Here is a 20493-nt window from a genome sequence, read left to right as displayed (position 1 = left end):
GCCTGCCTTGATTACTTTGATGTAACAACACTTGAAAGCTCCTATTCTTTGAAACTAATTTAAACACATTGAATTGTTGAAAGATTAAAAACCGCAGTCAGCTAATTACACTCCCTCTCATCTCTTATTCAGCAAATGAATCACTTTTCATTACCACTTAGCTGAAGTACATGAATTTCTGCCTAATTAGAAATGTTGTAGATGGAGCATTAGCAAGGCTGGAGCGGGTCAGGATATCTTGCCTGCTTCATTTTTAATTCCTAACCGTAGAGCCAGATAGGAAAGGCTTCAGATAAGAAGTCATTAAACAATTTTAAATTATTTATAAAAATTACTTTGCCCAAATTATAATTATTTTTTTTCCCAAATGCTCTCATAAACGTCAAATGGAATGAAAGGAAAAGCAGCCCAACATTGATTTTAATGAACATTTTAATGTTATGTATAACAGAACATTATGAATACAATGGAAACAAAGTTTTATCAATTTAATAATAAAAAAGAAATCCAACATAAGAAAAGGGAGGCAATAAATTTCATACCTATAGTATAGTGCTTATTCTTAACAATCTTCCCAGCTCGTGAATATAACAATGTCTTTGTATTCCAGATTCTAGAATCATGATTCATGTGAACTTAAATGCAGAATTACAGAAGGAAAAACAACCCCCCCAAAACCTTAATTCATTCTTTTGTTTTCAGTAAATCAGTAAAATCTTTGACTGCTACAGGTTTCCTTTATTAATATATATAATTTTTTTTTACTCCTCTATTGGATTCCACAGCTGCTAATGCCATATTTACACAGAAGAATCACCAAATGTTGTATAAAAGCTAAGATTCAATGCTGTTGGATTAGGTAGGGTTATAGATTTATATAACTTAAGTGTAATTAACCTTGTTATTTTTTTTGTAATGATGACAAAAATAAATATTTTTGCCTTTTGACTGCTGCTGCTGCCCTAAACCAGTGGCTCCGTAGGCATGTTGGTGGTACAAAGGATGCTACGTGCCACTGGAAACGAACTGCAGGGAAGTGCATTTTCTGGAGTTTTCGGAAAGGAAACCTTCCAGCAGCCTCGGATGGAGCTTCTCCCAGACTTGCACCGGGTATCACTTATGACAACAGAAGCCTATTAAGATCCCAAAAATCTGTTGATCACCAAATTGCCGAGAGAGGATTTTTACAATAAAAATTTGGGTAATAGAGCAGTGTGGCTGGAATACTAGCAAAAGTATATATACATTCCAGGTCCCTTTGAATTAGCCATAATCACGTATGTAAGCCATTTTTGGACAAAAATATATATTCTTATAAAAAACTGATCATAGTACTTGTGTGACTTCAATTGTGGACTCAGTGGTAGTAAAAGGAATGATCCAACTATGACAAAGCGATCAGGGAGAGGGGGAAAAGAAAGTCAAGCTCTTCAAGAAAAAAAGAAAAGTATAAAATTAGATTCAAACATTTTTACCCAACCCCCTTCCAGTCTTCCATCAAGTCTCAAAGTTAAAATTGGTTCTTCTACGTAGGAAAGGTTTTTTTGATGGTCTTAATACAAATTATTTTGCAAAATCATCTAACACATTCCCCAGAAGAACCTTTCACCTCTCCAGAATTTGAACACGAGTTATTTCAACGCTTAGAAAATAGCTTTTGGTTCTTTATGTAGACACTTTAACTGATAAAGGAAAAAAAAAAAGGTATTGATCAGTGTTTTCCATTCCTCACCCAGCTATATTTGTGCAGCTAAAAATCCTTCATTCGGTCTGCCCATTTATTTTATTTCATTTTATTTATTTATTTTACAATCTTTATTTGCTAAAATTGGCAAAATTTGCAAAGGCATCTTGCTTGGGTTGTACAGTCCCAGGAGTCAGAGAGGTCATAGCGATATTGGGTACCCCCATTCCTATTGTGCCCGTCAAACCCATTCCTGTAGCTGGCACTCCCATGTTCATGTTTATTCCCATCATTCCCTGGTTCATCAGAGGCGTGGGTCCCATGGAGGTCATTCCCATCGTACCTGACATCACACTGGGCATCCCCATCCCCACAGAAATGGGCGCTCCCATCAATGGGCTGCTCTGGGGTCGGACAGGCATCATGTTAGGCTGAGGATTGAGGTTCACGGCTGCAAAGTTTTGAGTCATGACATTCATGGGTTGTTGCATATCTGGAAAAAAAAAAAAAAGAGAACAAGATGAAAAAATCGTTAATCAGAATCCGATGCTGAAGGTGCTCATGTATTTTAAGAAACTTATGTGGTAACCGCTGTGAACAAAGATATGATGGCCAAAAACGTAGCCATTTCGCTCATTTCCCTATTATCTGCGTGAATACTCAGAAAACTTTAAGTTTTAAACAGCATTGTATCACAATACACGCTGCTATGCTATGCACAGTCTAGAGAGGTTCTAGAGCTTGGGAAGGCAGAAATCAAGACACGGCAATGGTGTAAACTCTACAGTAAACCCATGCAGACACCGGCCTCCTGGCACGTCAGTCTCCATTTAGACAATACCACTTGCATCAGAACCATCACAACGTTTAAGAAACAATTATAACTCAAGGTAGGAAAACAGTAATTGGCAGAATGCTCCAGCTCAAGGCCAACCTACTACACACACACAGGGCTCAGCATACACGCAGAGCACTGCAACGATCACTTACTTTGTTGCTGCATCATGGAATTAAGTGATGGCTGCTGGGGTTTGGAAGGCTGCATCCCAGGTACTAAATTGTCCAAACTGATATTTACACTGGGATCTGACCAAGTTGAGGGTAGAGTTTTGCTTGCGTTCTTCTGGACCATCTCTGTGGTTGCATTATAAAGAGGGCTAGGCTTCGGCATCATAGCATTCACGCTTTGCAGAGGCTGAAAAAGACAAGTTTGTTGGGATCCACTTGAAGCAATTTACCAATAGGAATCAGGACTAAACAAGAAGCATTAGTTTTTCCACAGAAGACAATAAAAAGCCAATGAGATCTTTAGCCATTAACTTCAGCTCTTCCAAAGCAGTTTTGCCATATGCTGTTACGCCATCAGAATGGGTTAAAAGAGTATTTTCTAAGCTAGCACCAAGATCCCGTATCAATGTGTGGAACGAGAATGATGATCTGCAGTCAAGTTTTGAACTCAAAGATACTGATTTTTTCCTCCTAACACCAAATTGAGCTGTTACGGTTTCAGAAAACACCCTCCACTGAAGGAGGCACTTCTGTGTTTTGGAGAGCAGACCAGTCCTCACCTCCATCTACTTGAGGCTGGAAGCCTCTAACATTCTGTGGAGGATGGCTTTAAGATTTAAAATATCATCAACCTCGTCTTTTCCAACAAAGCAGCAACACTTCATAGAACAATGAAGACCATCTCAGGGAAGACTAGCTTATAAAAGGAGGCTTTTCAAGAACACTCAACACCTTTCCTTTTTAGGAGGTTACTCAAACATTTTTGGACAAAACTTTCTTACAAAATGCTGATCACAACATCTGAGTGACTAGGTATGGCTTCCAGGAAGGGAGTGGATTCATTTTCAAAGTTGTGGTAAAGGAAAAGGCAAAAGATTAATTGAGGAAGGTCATTAGCAAATGTACAAGTAGCAGCATACCTGTGACCTTGACATGGGTAAATTGACGCCCACAGAGTTGGAGTTCATCATAGAGAAATTCATACTTAGTGAAGAGGTCATGGTTGTCTGAGAGGGGCCCATCAAATCAAAAAGATCGTTGGAATTTGAAGCAGTTGGAGGCTGGCCAGAAGCCGGCTGTGAGCTATTGAAGAGCTCTATGGCTGGCTGCTGGGCCATGCTGCTGAAGAGCTCTCCAGATGAAGCACTGGGACAAGGAGAAGCTTGGTTGAAGGCACTCCAGTCACCAAAGTCTCCATTTCCACTTGTTGCTGTACCTGAAGGAAAGGCGAGAGTACAGGAGGAAGGAAGACAGAGAGAAGACTTAGAGAAAGGCACTGAGCAAATGCCATATTCCATGAACTGAAACAAATGAGAGCTGATCTGTGTCCGTCCAGATTAACATCTGCAGGTAGAACCTCCATCTGGACATCATTCCCTCTCATGAATATTCCAACAATTCTAACAAGGTAGCAGAGGAAATATGAAACACCCATGCACAGAAAGCAGAAGGATGTTTGATAACATGTCACCTGTGGACGCAAGACAACTAGGGACAGCTTTTCTTTAGTTGAAATAGGACTGAAAGCTAACTTAGAGGTAGATTGGAGGCTCTAGTCAAAACAACACCTAGAGCTCTGATAATATTTATCAACTTTTTATCTTGGCACTCTGGTATTTGCTGAGAGAACAGTTGTCAGAAATGAGCCACTTGATAAAGCAAATTCCATCATGACAAAGACAACTACTTCAAAATTTGGTTATATACAATTAGTAGCTCTTTGTATAAGACAATGCTGGGGGGGAATAAGAACCAGAACTTTGAAAGCGGGTTGCCAGGGAATTATTATTTTAGGTGATAAGGAATAATTTCTTCCCATCCCATGAAGTGCTCATGTAAAACACATTAAGTTTTCTACATTTGATTCCTGAACTAAATGCCTTGGCTTGAAGCAGAAATTCAATCTTGGATCTAGCAAGTCTCTCAGCAGCAGCTTTGCTGAAGCCTTAATTCATCATTTGAACTTTGTTTCATTTCAATATACCAGGGTTTTTGTAGACAAGCATTTAAATCGCAACACAGCAACTTAGAGCCTCTCTCTGTATCTCACCGCGAAGAGCCCAACACTATAAATTGTTTGTGGCCAACTGCTGCGGTACGTATTTCAGGATCACAGATGTCCAGAGACACAAACCAGTGAACTGAGAATATGTCATAACCTTGGAGTCAAATGGGAGGAGATGTTACCTCCCTGAAAGACACGTGTTTTTCTATTAACAAAAGGGTTACTTTGCAGGAGTGACGGGGGAAGAAAAGCTTACAAAAACAGCTACAGGAGATGCTAAAAATAAAGCAACACCATTTAAACAGTTCTGATTGCTACATAGTGAATTGTGTTCCAAGTCTGGGCCACAGGTCAGCTTTTTGATTATGTCACTGATAGACTTTTGGTACTTCAGCTAAGTCACAAGCCATGTCATTGCCATATGAAACGAACTTCGAGTTCTAAGGAACAGTTAAATTATCCCTTGAATTTCTTTAGATCAGCGAATGAAGACTCCAACACGTGAAGCTGGGATAGGTGAATCTGGTGCCAGTTTCACTATAATGGCTATATATGACCTATAATGGCTACTTCCGTAACGGCCATCCATAGCAGTTTTCTACAATGCTATTCTACCCACTCAAAAGGGAACTGCAGCAGTCTTTTACACTCCATGTAAATATTTATCAGCATACACCTTCAACCTTTAGTCATCTTCATCTTTACCAATATATTAGAATTTAAAGAATGACGGGAGAGTAAATCTGTTCACAAAATCCAAGTATTACCAACAACTTCAGTGCATGAAGTGCACTAATACTCATTAGCTTAGGGCCTTATAGAACATTTGCTTTGATCTCCCTCATGAAGAGGGGCTATATTAGAATGTTTCAATTAGTATTACATATTAAAAATTAAAACCTACTTTAAATATTCCTGATAGATAAGTAAATGCTGAGTGTGCTCCTATGTTCAGACCTGTGCGCTGAGCACCAATAATGGAAGCGGGGGTAAAAGGGATAAGGTTCTGCCCCTTCAGTAGAACTTCAAAGATGATTAATCAAGAAGGAAAAGATTTCTAGAGGGGCTTACGCTGTTCAGGAATGATTAATCATTTCACAGGACTCCTTGTCCCTTGCATAATGGTGATTGGAATAGATTAATCATGTTAATGCAGATAAAGGATTGTATCAATTTAGACTGTATTAACACAGAAATTATTTGCATAGTAGGCGGCTTTGTGTTTGCAAAACAACTTGGTTTTGACTAAGAAAGCCTGTAAAAAAAAAAAATTAGAGCAGTTCTTCCCTGCCGAGCAAATCAAAAGTGTATTAACTAATCCATGCCCAGGACAGCTCTCCTAACACAGCAATACAAAGGAAGAGATATAAACATGCTGACTAAAAGCTGGCTCGCAGGCAGATTTGCTGATCAACCTCTTTGCTATTCTTTTCTCATTTTGGACTTAATCCTACACTCTGGCTGAGAACCCCGAGTTACAAACTACTGCCCAAATTACTGCACAAAAGATGGCCAGCAGGTCCCCCTGCTCCGCTTTTGTTTGCAGCACTCAGTTTGTAGCACTACAGGCTTCCAAAAATGCTCAAGCAAAAGGAAGCCGATGGCTTTAGGTGGCTTCCCAGCTTATATTGTTATTATTATTTTCAGTCCAATTTTAAGGGAAACGTTTTTCAGATGCTAGCCATGTCTAGCTTGTGTGTTTGCACACAAAATGATTGCAGACGCACTGAGCCAGCCGCACGGACACACGACAGCTCTAAACTGCACGCCATGCAGCCAGGCAAGGGCAAAACCGAGTGCTGGCCCAACATGCGTTACTAAAATCTTGCTCTTGTGACTGGCAGGGACTTGTTCATGCCTGACTTAAGTAAGATCTAGATATCTTTTATTTAATAGGCTTCTCCTAAAAGGGAAACAGACGGTAACAAATCGTTCTTTAGCCAAGCTAAAATAAAGGGTTGGTCAACTTCATCCCATAAATGCGCATATGCAACTTCAAAAATGAAAAACCCCCAAAACCATCAGCGAGGTTGCACTGCCACACTGTGATGCTGTGTAAATTCCCCTCCAAGTTCCAAATTCCCCTCCCCTTCCAACAGTAACCCAGACATCACTGGAAGCTTTGGAAATAGCCTGTCTCAGGCCCCCCTCATCATACCATCTGACACGGCCAACATTATTTGCGTCTCTCTAAACAATTACAGACTTTTAATTTAAATCTCAGGAGACGGGTGGGAGCTGAGGACATCTTTAGGGATTCTTATTTTTCGAGCACAGGTGGGCCGCTATTTTACTTTTAACATGATCCCATCTTTTGGTTTTGTTCAACTTACTCATTTAATTTATTGTCCTGCCCATAACATTAAAGTTTGTAAGACTGATCTGGAGCCTCTGCACATGTCTGGAAACTACAAACAGCAGCATAAAACCCCTCTAACAACTTTCCAGTTCACAGCATTATCACAAGCAAAAGCAAACCAGACTATCGAGCACTTCATGCAAGTCTTTTTATCGCACCACAGCAGCTAGCTGTTTTTTTTTTTAATTTATAATACATATATCTGAAAAACTTGCATTGAAATATTAGAAAAATGACTCCTTTTTATTGCAAATAAAATAGTTGAACCACCTCACTTAAAACACTGGGAAGACTATGATGATTAATAATGTGAATGGTCCTATCACTACTGCCAATTTTCTGGTCATTTTTGAAACACAACTACTGTCACCTTGAAGCATTCATCTCTGTAGAACTCCAATCAATATAGCTCCTTGCCCACAACTGCAAAAACGGGATGCAGCAGGCTCTTTTTTGAATTGTTTAGTGAGCACTCTTCTGCCAGCGTTTAGACCCACACTTGTTTATTTCGGGTTTTACTTTTCCACTCCCGAAGTCAGATCTTTTTTCAGTGCATTTCAAGATCAGGCTTGGAATTGTGTTTTAAGTCTTATTATATGCTTATATTATATTACTAGATGAACAGGGATATATTTGTAACTCCTACTAACATTTTTCTGAAATAAAGCTCATGAAGAGTTTTGGGTTCAGTGGGAAGCGTGCTGTGCCAGAGAGCAGCCATCGTCCTTACCCAATACAGCACTTGTGGTCTAGTTCCACAGACACGGTTTTCCCTACAAAGGGAAGTGACTTTCAGCGACGCCATGTGGCATCTCTTCCCCTCTTTCTGCCCTTAAACAGCATTTCAATCTGTAAATTAATCCTACCTTGCGATGATGGGAAACTTGCTGAAGCAGCAGCTGAATTAAAATCAGCGAATCCTCCAAACGGGTCAGTTGATCCACCTAGAAACAGAAGGAAGCCAAATGCTGTTACAGGGTTGTGCAAGGATCCATCGCAACAACCGCATGTGGGATTTATGAAGAAAAGCCGTTCTGTATTTGGCAAGATGGATTTATTGATTCTGCTCCCTAAGTGAGCACTGTTTTTCCTGTTCATCACCATACTGTACTTATACAAGCCTGAGCAACAATAAACTGGATTATTTCCCACTGACTTGCAGAAGCAAGTTTTTGCTATCTCTAAAAATAAATTTGGAGAGTATAAAAAGGTTATCAAGTTTTTAACTAGTGAGGGATGCTACTAGTTTGGCAGTTTGTAAAATTAAAACCTTTGAAGCATGGTATATACAACCCAAACATTCTTACTGTATAAAAGTTAATTTATTATGCTTACTATGAAAAATTACATGTCGCCTTATATTTAGTTTTTGTGTTACTTAAAGCATGAATGATTTTGCAATGATCTTGAACTGGGATTTCAAGGACAGAGCTTCCATTTATGCTCATTTTTTTTATAAGTCTGCTTCCTTTCTACAGCAGGAACATTAAGTTTTCCAACCAGACATTTGTATACAGCATATAAATTATTAAGTACCCAATACAGCACAGTAACAATTTCTCACTAAAAAAATGCAGCCAAGATATAAAAACAGAAGATTTAAGAACTGTATTGGAAAACTGCTTTTTTTTTTTAAAAAACAACAACAAAACAGTTTTTAGAAAATTATCTAATTATCCTTGATACTGCTTTTAAGTAGGTATTCCACTGACCTGAAACTGCTAAGAAGTCGACCTTATTTGTTTGTCCTCAAAGATTTCACCTCCAAGCAGTCCCACCCTTAGAAGACGCTGCAGCAGTTCAATTATTTTGCTTTTAGTGTTCCGCGTACATTATATAGGTTACATCACAGCTGCTTAGCCTGCAGTGCTTAGAAACCAGCCAGGTGGGACTGGAACATCTGTGCTGCACTCAAACACCACCAGGGACAGCTTCCAACATCTGGTGCCATTTCTGAATTGTCTTATCGCTGCAAGACATTCTGCCCCATCTGCTACTCTCAACTGGGTTAATTAAACTAGAACCATCTCCTTTTTAATAAATGGCTAGTAGTAATAAAAGGAACCATTCACTTTCTAATACATGTGTACTTGTATTTCTTTTTAATGTTATTTTACTGTAGACCTTGCCAGGAAGGCGACTGTTCTTCCAAGGGGAAATGTCTTTTCTTGCTGAGCGCGTAGCACATGATATAAAACACGAGAAGGGAATGCCAGGATGGTCTCTTTGAATTTTCAGAAATATAGCACTACTGATATCCTTTTACTGCTTTTTCAAGAGGGAGAAGATTTCACACAAAGTTAAGAAATTTCTCCAACACAAATTCTGGAGTGATTTAATAAGCATCTTACATTGCTTATAAACAAATTTTATCCTGACTGCAACCTGAGAATGAAAAAGGGTAAGATGAGACAGTGAAATATCAAGCTAAAAAAACTGTTCTGATCATGTTTACTCACTCTCCCTACTGCAAAGACATTTTCAAATCATTTTTTTCAATCACGAGTATCCTTACAGAGTTCAGAACAGGCTAATGGTTTGAGAGTTTATATGCAGAATGAGCAACACAGATGACATATTCTTGACCACATCCTCAAAAAAAAAATAAAAATAATCAATGCTCTCATGCTATGTGTATTATCCCTGAGCTGTTTGATGAAGTATCTAGGGATTAATTTAATTTTAAAAACAGAACTAGGTTCAAACCCAAAATAACCCCTTAACATTTTCAGTTAAGTCAACTCTTCTTCCACCTCTGTTGTCTGTTTTCAAATGAAACTGAGTTCTAGAGAGAGGTGGCAGAGCTTAAGCTGAATGCAGTAACTCTCTAAAGAAAGGTATCGCCAGGTAAGATTAAAAAACCTCATCTCTGGTAAAATTACTTCCAGCAGGTCTAACCACAGATTCTGCATCTTCTCAAACAGATTGCTCCTTTATGGCAACCAACCGTCCCCCCTCACGTACAAATTGTGTTGCTTTAGTAATGTGTAACCCCTCAAGCCCCACCAACCTTCTTCCACATCTCTGCACCTGAAAATACACAGATAAGCAAATTCCGAGTTCCCTGAATTCATACAACTTCCCTGCCGGTTCCTTCACAGGGCAGATCAAAGGCTGGATTTGACCCTTTCCCTGTGCCTTGCCTGACACTGGGAATGTTCCCACACCCTGTGCTGCCAGGAACAGTGGTCATAACAAGTGACCTGCACGTGAAGGACAGCGCTAATCTTCTCAACATGAGCCATCCTCAAAGATTCCCATGCGAGATCTGTCACCACAAATGAACCCTTTCCATCTGCCTTCCCAGGTCAGCAAAGAGGTTATTTAGCAGGACCAGCTGGTAACACGCCTCTTCTCAACACCACTTCTAAATGCTGCTTTGGAAAAAGACGAGAAAAGGCAAAACGAAAAAAGGCTTACTACAGCAAAGAACCACACTGACGGAAGACTCAAATACACCATAATATGGAAGCTGCCATAGTTCTGTTTGAAATGTGGGGAGGCTCACTTTGAAGTGGAAACGTCTATTTTCAATGTGATTTTGTTTTCATACATTAAAACAAAAACATACAGATACGTATATAAATAAAACCAAAAGAGGATCTAATATATTTCCCACAAGAATAGGATAGGAGAATTTTCAGTATTGATTTGGGGTGGTGGTTCTGATCTGGGATCTTAAGATTCCACAGAACTGCAGTAACTCGTGAAGTTAATAAAATAGAAAATGAGGCAAAATAAGTTGTTCCTTAAATTTGGGGGCATTTGTGCATAAAAGAACGGATGCATGGGATTAATTTTATTTGTTAACCATTAGGAATTAACACATATTTCAAAACAGACATATAAACTTTATCTACTTTCTCAAAACCAAAAGCGCACAAAGTTTTAAAGACCTACCAACAGAGTTTGATGTAGTTTATACTCTATTAAATACTTACAGAGGTAGCGTTTTGGTAGCCTAGTGATGAAAGGAATTGTGTTACACAGAGTGCTCAAAATTCTGACTTTGCTCATACATTATAATAAAAATACCTAGTGTGACATATCATAGGAGTTCCTGCTACAATACACCCAGAAGCGGCATAACTTCAGATAAAAGTAAGAACAGTCTTTACATACGTATGAATGCAGCCACTTTGCCACACGTGGGCCTCCAGCCACTCTGAACTGACATTTTTTTGGTACAAACTCTGTGATTTACATTGTCTTTAAAACAAAGACTGGAGCTGAGTATCTGTCATCCCCAAGATACACACATACACTTCTACAAACGATCTGAATAAAATCCCATATATAATAAGAGAAGTTGCTTATTTATACTGGAAGGAAGTTACACGACAGGTTTCTATCTATAAGAGGCACATGCTCATGCTTTATTTGCTATTCAAAGTGACCTTTAAACAAAAATTCTGCCCACTGTTAACTCTCTCCCAACTGTGCCACTACAGCACAAGTACACGAGAGTCCTTTTTCTATTCCACGCTAGTCACAATCAAACCTGTCGATATTACGAACCTGTAAGCATAATAACAAGTCTTTAGGTGTTGAAAAGCAAAGCACGAAACCCCTGAACTCTATCAATCCTGTATGCAATGCACTGAAATTTAACACGCTCCTAGAAAGAAACTGCATTTTGAGAGCGTAAGGGTAAGTCCGTATGAAGGTTAATGGACTTAAAATTCAACTGCGCGTGTAGAGAGGGAAGTGTTTTACAATGAATCATTTTACTTAAAAGTAATTTCTTTTTAGTATTAGGGTTGGGATCAACCAAGTGCCAAGACAAAGTAAGATAAAGAAACAAGTTTGCGACATACTTTAAATGAAAGCTCATATGAAGATCATCCACCTCCAGCTGCCTAGCCTCTGAATTGCACTATGAGAAATGCTTGAATGTGAATGGATTGCATTTGCTTTTAGAGTTAATTATAAATAACTGCATTACAACCACAGTTTCTGACAGACCGATCCGGCAGTTAATCTTTGTGCTGCTAACATTTATTAGTCCCGTGCAATAGCACATACAGTACCTTGCTAAAAAAGGTTCTAGGCAGCTCTAAATTTTTTGAGTATTCATTTCTCAATTGATCTACTACTACGCTCCGCGTAACAACAAAGAAGCTTATCCTCAGAAATTGTTCAAAATATGCATTAAGAAAACAAACGCAAAACGTGCCTACCTGTTGAGACTGGCTGGCTGGCTCCATCAAACAGCAGGTCAACCAGGTCATTAGACGACTTGCTGCCGGAGGGTACAGAAGCCTGAAGAAGAAATCACACAACAGATCTCATCCCATGACGTCATCACTCATCTTAAGTGACACTGAGAAGTTTTCTGGGGTTTTTTGGGTGCTTTGTTTTGGAGATGGCAGATTTGTTTTTGAAGCCAACAATCACTGGAACCCGGCTAAATCTCAAATCAAGTAGTGAACAGCTAGCGGCTCAGGTCTTTTTCTGATAACTGAAGAACATGACAACTTGTCAATAAGTGTGCAGGTTCAGAGAATCCTTCACACTTCAGGGCAGGGTTTTTTTTATCTTTGCTTTCCCGGAGAGAGTAAAACATGGTATTGACCACATTTAAAAAATTCTACCTCTCAAAGCAATCACACAAAAAGGTAGCCTGTAATTAAACCGTTCCATCGCCTTCGAAAACCTCAATTAAATGTTTTTGATAAAACAGTTCCCTTGAAGGCCGCATAACAAAAATTCTACCCTGAAGTAGATATTGTCTCAGAAGTTGGAAGAAAACTGTTTCCAAAGTCACGTTTCACTGTGCTCTGCTGTCTCACCTTTGCTGTCGGCTGTGCAGCATGAGCAGCCGCATTCTGTTCCGGACTCGCTTTATCCCCCGTGTAATGTGCTGCTGCTCCCAAGTCAATGGTTTTTGAAGGATTTGCTGAGCGTTTGTGTCTGGTGGTGGTAGTTTCTGTAGCTTGTGTAATATGAATGTGTTTTGTTGTCACGGTCTCCTCTTCATCTTTAAATTCAGCTTTAGGAGATTTACCTCTTCTTGATTTTTCCTCATCACTGTCACTAGAAAAACAAGAGCAATGGAATACCATTCATGATGGACTTAAGTGGACATTTGGCTTAAGCCACAAGAGTGTTGGTTACTGTGGTTCCTTGTAGCGATAGTTCATAATAAAAATACTGCTTCTTCCTACGTTTGAGGAAGGAAATGTTTTACCCTTACATAACGCGCTACTATAACGCAGCATTGCGCCTATTGTACAAAAGTGACAAAGAAAAGCAAGTTATTTTGTTAAACGTTAACTGCAAGTCCACGGCAGAGGATAATAGGAAATCAGTGTTTAAATCCAGTACATTTAATTACCTTCTGACAGGAACTCCCCCACACGTTATGTAACGCTTCAGCAAGAGAAAGTTCCGATGGCAGAACTGCTCAGCGCTGACGCCAGGAGACAGAAAGCAGTGAACCAAATACAGGTACCACCTTTCAGATTCAAGAATCCCATTCCTATTTCAACTCATTGCCCTTTCCAGAGAAACAGGCTTTTAGACTCTTCAAAACATTTGTGGAAAAAGAACGCCTACAGAATTATGCAATGATGCTATCCATTTTCTACCGGAGAACACACATTTATTCTTAAAATGTAAAAAACAAAAGCGTCACCATCTTAGGCAAAAACTTTTTAGATGTCACTGCGTAATATTTGTTTAATCTGCTACATTTTCTACTTTTATGTTTTAAGTCTTTCACAAACAAACCAATTGCCCCCTGCCAACAGTCATGTTGCCTGTTATCATCAAGATAAGATTTGTACATAACAGTAAATTGCTGCAGAGAAAGCTTAAATATATTGAAACGTATTTTGAAATAGTAATTCCCTTAGCAACATAGTTGAAAAGTGGAAGGTTTTTATATTTTAATAATGCATTAGAATACTAAAACTGCAAAATTTAAGAAAGGCCGTCCCTTTGTCAGTGGGAATGTGACAGTAACTGCAATATACTCTGGAGGGCAGCTTTGTTCTCTGCTAACAATAGTGGGCTTTTTGGAATACATCGCATGTGTCATTTCCTCTACGCGTATTACCTACTCACCACCAGGGATGGCTCAATTCATTAATGTCAGTGAATATAAATGCTCACTCTCTTTTCTAATTTTTTATTTTTGAAAGAAAAAGATCACAGCTGCTGGCCAAGCTAGCAACTCCTGGCCTTTGCTGGAGCCAGCCTTACACAGACGAGTGAGCTCAAATGGCAGCACCTAACCTCATCCTTCCAAGACGCTTCGACCCTGACTTGCAACAACAGGCCCAGATCTCTGCGGACAAGTCGCCTACCTACCCGCACAGACCCAGCAGAAGGGACCGCTAACCACATTTTCATTTGTGACATCAGGATTTTAACCCAAGCCCCTAGAAAAGACTGAACTGCACATCAGCAAGGTCCACATGGTACATCCATCCTAAAAGCCTCGGAGGAGCATGGAATCATGTTGCCTTTTAGAGGCATGCTGAAGGTATCCAAGACCAGGAAAACCACAACTAAGACTCGGTCCCTTAAAACCTGTTGCAGTGTATTTCTTGTCATCACTACGGAGTCTGCCTAGTCCATATATGCATTCTGCGGGTTGAGGAAGTGACTGACAACCAAAGTCTGATCAACGGAGCTATTGCTACAGAACGGGTAGAGATTTATCTCACTAATGTAACAATGAAAAAAGTGAGTCTTTGGTAATCTGCATCAAAATAAACGTCTAAAAGCTTTTGAGAAAAGAAATTAAAGATATATGCCAAAAAGCAGGACAAATACTATAATACTCAGTTTTCTATGGCAACCTGTACTGTTTCCAAACTCTCAGGAGATCTGGGTTTTATTTTTCTTTAATGGTCACATTAACACAAAGAAAAAAGAAAAAAATACAGATTAATGTTCCCTTTAAATGTGTTTACTGTGCTCAGAATAGTAAAAATACGGTGCTTCATCTGAGAATTGCAGAATGAACTTAAAAAATAAGAACGATAGCTGGCATTGTACCAAATAATTAAAAAAACCTGAACTTCTGCAAAGGAAGTACATGGTTGCAACTTCCAGAAATCAAAGTATGGATACACATTCCTTTTTCTCTGCCTTTAGGTTTTCGTGGTACAGGATTTTTTTGAACAACATTCTTTAAGGCAATAAAATAGTTTACTGATAGTTTGAGACTATCTGAATTATACCCTGCTACAAAAGTAATCCTTTACATGGAAGTTACCTTTAAACATGACTGTTGCATCCTTTTATAGGACGTACTAAAAGTTATGCTTCCTTTCCATTGTTAGCTGCATCAGCCTTTCTGAATGCTGAAGAAACAAGGACTGACAGAGTTTAAGAATTCTTACAAAAAAAATTGTAACGTTTCAGAAGAACCTCAGTATATCTGCAGGTAATTTAGAAAATAAAACTTCAAGATACAAAGCTGGACTCAGGGCAGCAGCTGGTTTATTCACCCAAGACCTAACAAGCACTACGAAAGAAAACCAGAGGTTTTCCCACGCCATGGGGTATTGTCTCTGGTCTTCTTTACTTCCAAGGACATATTTTACTGGAAAAAAGAATCCAATTCCTGCACAGGGGTACTAACATTTTTATTCTAAAGAAAAAAAAAAGCAGACTAAGCTTCTCCAGCGTTCGTTGTGTGAACTGCAGTTTCACTAGAGTTTACAGAAAACTCAAGCCAGCTATATCACGAGTTAAATACTTAATTACTTCAACCATTTTTTTTTCTTCTATGCAAACTACTGGCTTTGCAAGTAGTCAGACATCCAGAAGTTTGTCCGAGTTCCTCTGATGCGTACCTTGGGGGTGAAGATTGCATCATCCAAATTCCATTAACCACTGTGAAGATGTGCAAGCCACATTTATTCTTTGTGCTTCAAGACCTTTATTGGCTTTACAGTACTAGAGTAATAATGATTTATAAAGCTATTTAGATAGAAACAATAGAACATACAACAGCAGATTTGCCAGCTGAGCGAGTAGCACCATGTAGTCACTTTTCCAAGGGAAATGGCAACTTAATTCAATGTTTTTACATAGCAGCATGCTACAAATAAATTAGCAAGTTTCTGGAGGTTTCTTTTTTGGTTTAAAAAAACCAAAACAAAACACACTGAGGTGGAAACAGAAATGTACGGAATTCATGAAGAATTTACAAGACAATGTTATGTTGTTGTGAGCTTAAGTCACATGATCATTAAAAGTTCATTTTTCTATTCAGTTTCAATATTTAACTTCATACAGAATACAGTATTCTGTTAATATAACATGAATTATAAGGTTTGTATTTACAGTATCTAAGTATAGACAGACATTCTATAACCTTGAGTTCAATCTTCTTTGATCCTTTGATGCCTTCTGAAGAAAGAAACCCCTTCTTTTCAATACTCTGATAAAATACCTTCCATGCTGTCTCACCACCATGCCAAGGGAAGCCAAAAGGAAACTTCAGGCTGGCAGCCAAAGCAATGTTTGAGAAGCCATACTGCTGCAACCTGGATTCCTTTTTGGGGCAGGATAACCTGCAACTACAAATTGGTTTTGCTCATGCATGTCCCAAAAACCCCTCCATTTATTTCAAGTTTGAGTTTATTACTTTCATAAATTTTTACATACGTACCATACCTGACATTTACCAAAAAATGGGAAGGAAAAAAAGTGACAAGAGTTACAAGACCAATACAAAGATGAAAAATGTCATACTAGCCAGAGAAAATCATCAGTTAACTTGGGTTAGAGACGTACAGTGGAGAAGTCCTCAAAATAAGCTGCTTTTTATAAAGATCAGACTGCAGAAAGGACTGTCTAAAACACTGGAAGGTGCAAGACTTTGTATCAGCACAAGCAAGAGTCCAGGAGCTATTCAGAAATAACGCAAAGGAAATAAGACAAAAAAATGTTTACTGTACATCCTCTACATAAAATGGAGTGAGCTTTACAGACGTCATGTGACAAGTTGCTTTTGAAAGGTAAGTACAGAAAAGCACACAGCAATATAGCATTGTTAAATTTGAAATTGTTTATTTTTCTTCTGATCTCTTCTCTTTGTAGTCTACTGATAGTAAGTTCTAAGAGGGAACCCTGATGTGTGCAAAGAATACCAGTTTTATGATTTATTAATGCCCTAGCAAGAAGGCCATACTGCCTTTTTCTCAGAAATGCTACCATTATAATTATTTTTTGTTTCCATGAAAAATTGCTTGAATTTTCTAATATATGTACACATGTGTCCATGTGCATCAGTATTTTTATAGACATATATAGATAAAAGTGTGAACGTGAATGTATTTGAAGATATTCCTGTTAAAAATATTAATCAAATCTCAGGACAAGTTTGAATTTTAAGTTGTTTCCCAAAAGGGAATTATTTCAATATACTTGAGTACTTTCTCTACAGCAATTTCGGATTCTGTTAAGTACAAATTTGATCTCCAGATAATAAAATTCAATGCACCTGTTGAAGTGTGATGCATGTAAAGTTCTTTCTGCAGGCAAAGCAGGGCAGGTTCTCTTCCTTACTGAAAAAAAAAAAAAATGTAACGGCCAGATGTAAAATACAAGTTTCTTGAGAAAGTTCAACTGAAGTTGACTTTTTTTTTTCCTGTAATATTGAAGTAAGTCACCAGCAGTTTGTTCTTCCTGAGATCAGCTCAGGGAAGAAGCACCATGTCAAGGTAGGTCTAAGCAATTTTACATCACCTTCTTCTTTGGCACTTCAGCATTCAGGGAAACTGTAGCATTAGATGGCAGCCTCAAGTATACTGGCGCAGAGATGACCACTGAATTGCTGAGACAAGGAAAAGCTTAGGAAATTTCAGCCAAATGCACTGCTGTGCCAGCACCTATCTAAGCTAGGGGTAGGAACGGAAGGCAGCCAAGAGCAGTTAAGTATTGACAGAGCTACGTTACTGCCCAAGGCCAGCAAGAGCTGCATAAGAGGCTGCAGGGAGCTGGTATTGAACCCAAACATGCTACCATACAGCCAGAGAGAATGGCAGAGTGTTGTTAACTAATAATCAGCAATGTCAATGAGCTTTATAATAGCAATTTCACAGAATAAATTCACATTAAAATAACTCCAGTACCTGCACCTTTCTGGAGAGTCTTCTCTATCTTTCCTTCGGAACTTGCTGATGGTATCGTCAATCGTGCTTCCAATTTTGTCGCTTAGCTCACCTAACTTATCACTGAATGGAAAAGCTGTTTTTTTATCCCATTCTTCATCCCATTTTGACTTGGGCTCAGGATCATATCTCTCACCTGTGTAAGGCATTACAAGAAGAAATACTAAAGATAACAGGAAAAAAATAAACGCCTGTGGTCTTTTTGGAATCACACTCAAGCCCCCCTGACCTACATACATAAACCTTACAAGTTTTCAAAGCAAACTGAAAGCTCCCACAGTGCTGAATCAACACTATTACAGCAAGGCACAGCATGTAATGCCAATCATTAAGTGGCAGGAATGCAGATTCAAAGACTTTTGTTTACGACAATGACATAATCTTAATGCACCGCAGAGCGCAGCACATCAGGCCGCTGTTGGACTCTGCTGGAGAAGCACAAGAGGCACAATCAACCCAGGCTGCACAAGCAGCTGATCAGAAATGGGACATGCCAGTTTTGTAACAGTCAATGTATGATATTCCATTCTTGGCCAAGCTGTATGCCCAGAAGTAAATCCATGCGTTTGTTGTTTGTTTGTTTTTTTTTTTTATACACTGAAATTCATGAACACATAAAAGCATAGTACCAAAATACTGAAAGATACAAGTGCACAATGCATGGTAACGTCTGCTTTTTTTTCCCCACTTCGTAATTAAAAAACCTTTAAGAGATGAAAAAAGAAGCCGTAGTAAAGCAACTCACCTTTTCAGCATCCATTGAGTACCCTGAACATCTTTATCAAGAAATCAAAAATATTTTTTTTTTCTAGTCCAGTATTGAAGAGCTCCATGCTGGTACCTTAGCTTGCAAACAGCTGAGTTTTACTTGAACTAAGTACATTTGCTGGACAATCTCATTAAGAAAGTTTAAAGCAAACCTTAAGCCTGGGTTAATTTATACACACCCAGCCAACATGAGTTTAATTTAAACGAAAAGACAACACTTACATTTTAACAAAGACTTAACTATTAGAAGCACAGCACACTTTATGAACTTGTATTGTGATCTTATATCAGACCTTCTGCTAAAATATAGATATATAGAATAACCTAGTATAGCTCAGTTTGTAGACAACACTTTTGGACAAGCATTTTATATTTTGGGCCATCACACACATAAAACAAGGCTTTTTTTGTACTACTGAAAAATGTGAAACACTAGTTAAATTTTTACTGAAGCTGAGTAAAACAGTAGCAGAAAGGAACGAAAGGTGAAAAATTCATTACTTCAAGTTACATACAAATTATATTGTAGCTCAGGTAATATCCAAGACATATTCAATTAAACTATTTTTAATAAAACCAAAATGATGGATTCCAGCACTACAAGGTGCAAAATTTGAGTTATATCTCTCTGATAACGCCATATACTAGAGTACTTTCTTACTGAAGAGATATAGGCAAGTCTCCAATGGTATCTGTTTAGACCACAAAGGATAGATAAACTTTTTCAAAGTAGAGAACCTGTTACAAAACAAGATACTCAGTGAGATCTTTATAATTAGAAAAGAAGAAATTGCTAAGAAATGTACTACTGTTAAATTTTGCAGAAGAATAAGATAGCCTTATTTCATTTTATGTCAGGCTCTCAAGCATTTTAATGTAGATTCCATCAGAAGGCTTCCTTATGTGATAGGAATTTTAAAATAAATTAAATACCAAGCTCTTGGGGTTTTTTCGGGACAAAAAGAACTAAGAAAACTCTGAAAATACAAGCATTTTATATTTAAATAACCAGAACCTTTTAGATTAGAAGTCTGACCTAGGAAAAAGTTTGTTTTATGCTCCTAGAAAGACTTTTTTTTTTTTACTTTACTCAAATGAAAGGATAATTAAAAAGCCTTTACCATAAAAAAGAAATGGAAGACAAAGGAGACAGTCCTTTAAATTCAAAAACTGGAATGATACCTAAGGAGTATATAGAGAAAGGCTTCTACCCAGTATATAGGGATAGATCACGACTCTGTACAGAGCAAGTCAAAAGATAAGGCTCAGCGAAAGAACAGAGGGACACGTACTTAAAGCAGAAATGCAGTGACTCATAAGCACTTCCCAAAAAGAGAATCACCAGAATTCCAAGCAGGTAGCAAAAGCCTAAAAGACATATCCTGCCATGGATATAGAGATTTTCAACTACTCTGCCTATGAGGAAGAGGGAGAACACTGAGACAAAACCTGTCAAAAACAGAAGGGAGCGAAGCTTCTAGTTTAAGACTCACAGTGAAGAAAACTAAAGAACACACTTGCACCAGAGAAGGAC

The 20493-nt window shown here is 38.4% G+C and overlaps 1 protein-coding gene across 1 annotated transcript in view; it reads right to left on the bottom strand.

Moving 5' to 3' along the window:
• Window positions 1–414: 414 nt before the first annotated feature.
• The window catches only part of CLINT1 (clathrin interactor 1), a 52604-nt gene continuing 32525 nt past the window's right edge, over window positions 415–20493 (bottom strand). Inside the window, exons 6-12 of the mRNA XM_054217115.1 lie at window positions 18153–18327; window positions 12849–13092; window positions 12237–12318; window positions 7923–8000; window positions 3613–3908; window positions 2675–2879; window positions 415–2177 (exon numbers count right to left, since the gene is read on the bottom strand). Coding sequence (XP_054073090.1) covers window positions 1816–2177; window positions 2675–2879; window positions 3613–3908; window positions 7923–8000; window positions 12237–12318; window positions 12849–13092; window positions 18153–18327 — 1442 coding nt within the window. The 3' untranslated portion in view covers window positions 415–1815. The remainder of the gene's footprint in view (window positions 2178–2674; window positions 2880–3612; window positions 3909–7922; window positions 8001–12236; window positions 12319–12848; window positions 13093–18152; window positions 18328–20493) is intronic.

Source organism: Rissa tridactyla, chromosome 11, assembly GCF_028500815.1.
Source record: "Rissa tridactyla isolate bRisTri1 chromosome 11, bRisTri1.patW.cur.20221130, whole genome shotgun sequence".
Classification (NCBI taxonomy): Eukaryota; Metazoa; Chordata; class Aves; order Charadriiformes; family Laridae; genus Rissa; species Rissa tridactyla.
Note: the sequence above shows the minus strand (reverse complement) of the source record. Positions and strands in the feature narration are given on the sequence as shown.